The sequence below is a fragment of the Poecilia latipinna genome, unplaced genomic scaffold (assembly GCF_001443285.1).
Source record: "Poecilia latipinna isolate Pla-1442-1.1 unplaced genomic scaffold, P_latipinna-1.0 Scaffold2270, whole genome shotgun sequence".
Taxonomy (NCBI): domain Eukaryota; kingdom Metazoa; phylum Chordata; class Actinopteri; order Cyprinodontiformes; family Poeciliidae; genus Poecilia; species Poecilia latipinna.
In genome coordinates this window covers 23,015-27,098 of record NW_015114886.1, presented here as the reverse complement: position 1 = coordinate 27,098, position 4,084 = coordinate 23,015, and the positions used below count along the sequence as shown (strand labels likewise).

Sequence of the window (4,084 nt, the reverse complement as noted above, 5' to 3'; positions counted from 1 at the left end):
ATTCTACAGGAAGTTCAAAATGTCAATTTCATTTTGTTTTCGCTATGCAAATTCATGCCAAATTTACATTCTTTTATATTATGCTTCTTAAAGAGGAATTTAAATGGATGGACATCATTGTAAGCAGGCTAAAGCTTTGCTAAAATATCAGCGGTTGGGTATTGGCCACAAACCTCTAATTGTTCATCTCTACAAGCTAATGGGCCGCACGAGGCAGAGAAGACACTGGAGTGGTTTGTGAGCACGGACATGCATGACTGCACCCAAAGTGTTTCAATAAAAGCATCATTACGTGATAATTTATACGTCTACCAACACCGAGGTTAGCATCTTGCGAGGTTCAGAATTTAACCTAATAGATAAGCAATGTTTTCTTTTTCAAAAACAAACAAACAAAAAAAATTTAAAGCCTTGAATTGTGTTGCTGAAGCAGCAAACCGGGGCAGAGATGAGCTGAGAAGGTCTGACATTGTGTGGATCACTTTGCCTCAAGGTCTCCAGAAAATAGGTCAACAGTGGAGCCACTCTGTCTTTAAATGTCTCCCCTTATCTAACCTACTTCAGCCTGTGCTTAAGAGGATGAATGCATCCCCCTCGCAGAAGATTATTGATTGGAGTGAGCTGAGATTGGTTGTAGTTTTATCTGAGGAAAACGTGACGAACTGAACCGCCTCTTGTTAAAGTGCAGACATTAATGTCTGCTGACGTGGCGCTGGGTGCCAACGTTGTGAACGTTTTCGGTTCAAGCTATTTTTTAGGTGCCAAGACTGACTAAAACGTCGGCTTTCATCTGTTGTGTAAATGCCGCCAACATATCGCTTCTACAAAAAAAAAAATCTATTCACAGAATCTCAGTTTAGAAAGTTCAGTCTATCTCTGTAAGATATTTAAGATCTATGTGAAAAATGGTTGCACTTTCATTTTCTGTTTCCTCTTTTGACAGACGCGGTCATTAGGGAATCAGGCTGTGCCATTGTGCAACTGCCTACCGAAACCTGACTGCTCTTGCAAAGTGTGGTATAACCACACACAGAAGCCTAAGCACATCACACACACACACACACACACACACACACACGCACAAACCACAGCTCACATCCTCTTGAGCTGAAGCTATTTGGAGATGTTGTGGGTAGTGTAAGTAACTGACAGCTTGATTATGAAGCTGCTTAAACTAAAAAAAAAGAGAAGGGAGTAATTCTTCATGGACAGGGTACGTAGTCAAACGCTGAAGCCTGTTAGCCAGATTCACTCAGGGAGCTGCAGAGTAATAAAATAGTTCCTCTCAGCAGCAGCAGCAGCACTGTTTTCTGTAAGGTCTAGTACCTGATGTGGAGGTGGGGGAGGATACTCCTTGTATAAATCGTTCAATAAATCCTCCATGTCAGCAAAGTTCAGGTCGTGATCATCTTCCAAATTCAGCCTGACCAAAGGAGTCTCTGGCTCGGGAGTGGGCATGTGGTTGTCTCTCTCTCCATAAGGCATCCCAAGAAGAGGATCTGGGAATCGCAGCCGAGCCCCTCCGTTCCTGGAGCTCCTCCGGATGAGGATGGGTAGTTTGCTTCCCTTGGTGTGCTGGACTGGGCGATGGGTTGCGTAGCTTTGCAGCAGACAGAATGTCAGAGAAAGACTGGGTCCAGGTGAGGACAGCGTCGCTCCCATGTGCTCCTCAGACAGAGAGTCAGAAATGTGGTCATCTACTGCTGCTTCCCCAGAGGAGATCAGTGATCCGTCTCTCAGCGATCCAGGCTGAGCGTTGTCTTCGGTCATCTCCAAGGATGCAACTGAGGGGCTGGAACTGCCTCGTCCAGCCAGTGTGCGATCACTGTCTGAAGTCCGGGAAACGTCCTGAGACCCAGGGACCAGGGTTCGAGATGATGGGGCCTCCTCTGAATCGTCCAAGTTCTTCCTCTCCACGTCTCCATCCCCTCCAGTCACACTCCCACCAATGACACTGGCTGAGTATCTGGTTGATGGCCCACAAGAGGTGCTTCTTGCCAGCTTTCTGGGCACTTTGCAGACCGCTTCATAGTCAGAGTCCGCCACCCGCCAGTAGGAACATCCTCGACACCTCCTGGGAGTGCTGGGTCGACAGTGGTGCGAGCCTGTACCTGTGGCCTCTGACCCTGGACCAGCAGAGCAGGTAGGGTGGTGGTGATGGTGGCAGTCCAGCCCATCGTCAGCCCAGGACTCATACAAAGAGTAGACCAAATCCTCCTGGAGCAGGGCACAGTACTTTGCATGGGTTAGACCCGAGATGTCCACCATCCCATCTCCGGACTCTTCATTAGTGCCGGTGAACGTCACAGCGCCGTCCTCCGGATTAGTCCTCCGGTATAAACCGCCAATGCACTGTCTCAGTCGATGCTTCTCCTGCAACAGCCGCTGCAGCCTTTCGATGGACAGGGCCTCCACTCGGGCGATGACTGTGTCGAAGCGGTACATGCGGTCCAGCATGAAGGTGCACTTGGAGCAGGCAAACTCCCCCCTGCCATCCCGGGTCAGCTCTCGACCCAGGGCATGGGACAGCAGCACATGTAGGTTAAGTTTGGAGGCTGGGTGGAAGATCCATCGCCTCTGGTTACCGCAGAGCTCCCGGCCACAGATTCTACACGTCTCCTTCATCTTGACATCAAGCATTCTCCTGGCTTTACAATATGAAGTAGTGGGTTATATCAGACAGGTTACTCAAACATATCAGAGCATGGATCAGTTTAGATCCCTTCAGGGTGACAAAAGACACGTTATATTAAGATCCGTGAGTCAACAAAAAATAAAAATAAAAGTCCTAATTTAGTCTTTTCAGACTTAAATCCAATCAGGAAAGCATAAATAATTCCTGTAGACTTTCTTTGGCTGCACATGTAAATCCAGATGGGACAGCAAAGATCGGGATAAGCGTAGATGATGTGATTCTCAGATATCCATCAGTGCAGGATCCCGCAGGATGTGCAGGTGCAACGTGAATATGGCGCACGGAGAAAGAGGGCATGTCTCTTTAATTTAACCAGACTCGGTTTCTCTCTGTGTCGACTCTCCCGGCTGTCAGTAGAGCGACGTTTTATATTTCCCAGCAGCGCCATCCTACACTCCTCTGCAGCAGCACCAGCACAGCTCCGGCAGACACGGACAGGTTCATCCTGACCGGGGAGCGGTGACGATCCGCCGGCCTCCACGCGGACGTGCCGCGGTGACACGCTGGTAAATGGGGCGATCCTCTGGCTCCTCCGTTCCTTCTCTGCGTCTCTCAAGAAGCCAGTTTGTTTTTTGGTTTTTTTGGTTTTTTCATTTCAGAGCTACGAACGACGGCTACACGTAGAAGCTCCCAGCATAGAGGCGTAAAGTGCAGGAGATCCTGCGGGGAGAAAACGCTGTGGCTTCCGAGGAAACGGACCTGCAGCGGCGGAGCGCACCATGCAGGAGGAGCGGGGGGTGGAGCAGGACCGGTGCAGCTACGCTCCGACCTTCTCTGATAAATTATCACCGCAAATGCCGCTTGGAATGAAAACTTTAACCAATAACGCACCTTGACAAATCAAATCTACATTTCTGAATTAAATAATTTTTGATGTTATTGCTTTAGAGAAAGAGTGGCGCTCCCCCGTCGGGAGTCTGTTTTTCGCTCCTGCCGTGTTGACTAATATCAGTGCGCCTGAATACACAGGTGAAATGCTCAGCAGCCTGCAATGTGGAATCAAGTGACCCGAAGAGCATGGGATACGCAATCACAGTGGTTTTTAGAGCCAAAGTGTGAATGTGGAGGATCAAAAGTGAAACAGTTTAAAAATAAACAAGTTGTCAAATAAATGTAACTGCAATACAAGCCTGAAATAAAAAATAAATACATAAATAAGATACTTGTATTACCAGCGACGTTTCAATTAAAACCTTATAATTATTTCAGCGAACTGATTGATACTTAAAGCTGGAAGGAAAAATAAATAAATTCCCCATCCAATGCAACAGCAGCAAGAGTGCCAGCTAGTGTCCAACAAGCAATGTCATTAAAAAAAATGTAAATAAATATATTCATAATCTAATAATTATTTTTTAAATCATTGCTTAAACTCAATATATATTAAAA

At 47.0% G+C, this 4,084-nt stretch overlaps 1 protein-coding gene and 1 long non-coding RNA gene across 13 annotated transcripts in view; one reads left to right on the top strand and one right to left on the bottom strand.

Moving 5' to 3' along the window:
- Positions 1 to 4,084, bottom strand: part of LOC106937069 (myomegalin) — a 48,835-nt gene that overhangs the window by 21,774 nt on the left and 22,977 nt on the right. For 11 of the 12 annotated variants that reach the window (XM_015018389.1, XM_015018390.1, XM_015018397.1 and 8 more), the window contains exon 1: positions 1,327 to 3,300. The exons of the other annotated variant lie outside the window; for it this stretch is intronic. In XM_015018389.1, the coding sequence (XP_014873875.1) occupies positions 1,327 to 2,640 (1,314 nt within the window). In that variant the 5' untranslated portion in view covers positions 2,641 to 3,300. Of the gene's footprint in view, positions 1 to 1,326; positions 3,301 to 4,084 lie in introns of those variants that run through there. 12 annotated transcript variants of the gene reach the window in all.
- On the top strand, positions 3,110 to 3,919 carry LOC106937071 (uncharacterized). The gene is made up of 2 exons (XR_001422302.1): positions 3,110 to 3,201; positions 3,295 to 3,919. It is a non-coding gene; the product is annotated as an uncharacterized LOC106937071 (long non-coding RNA).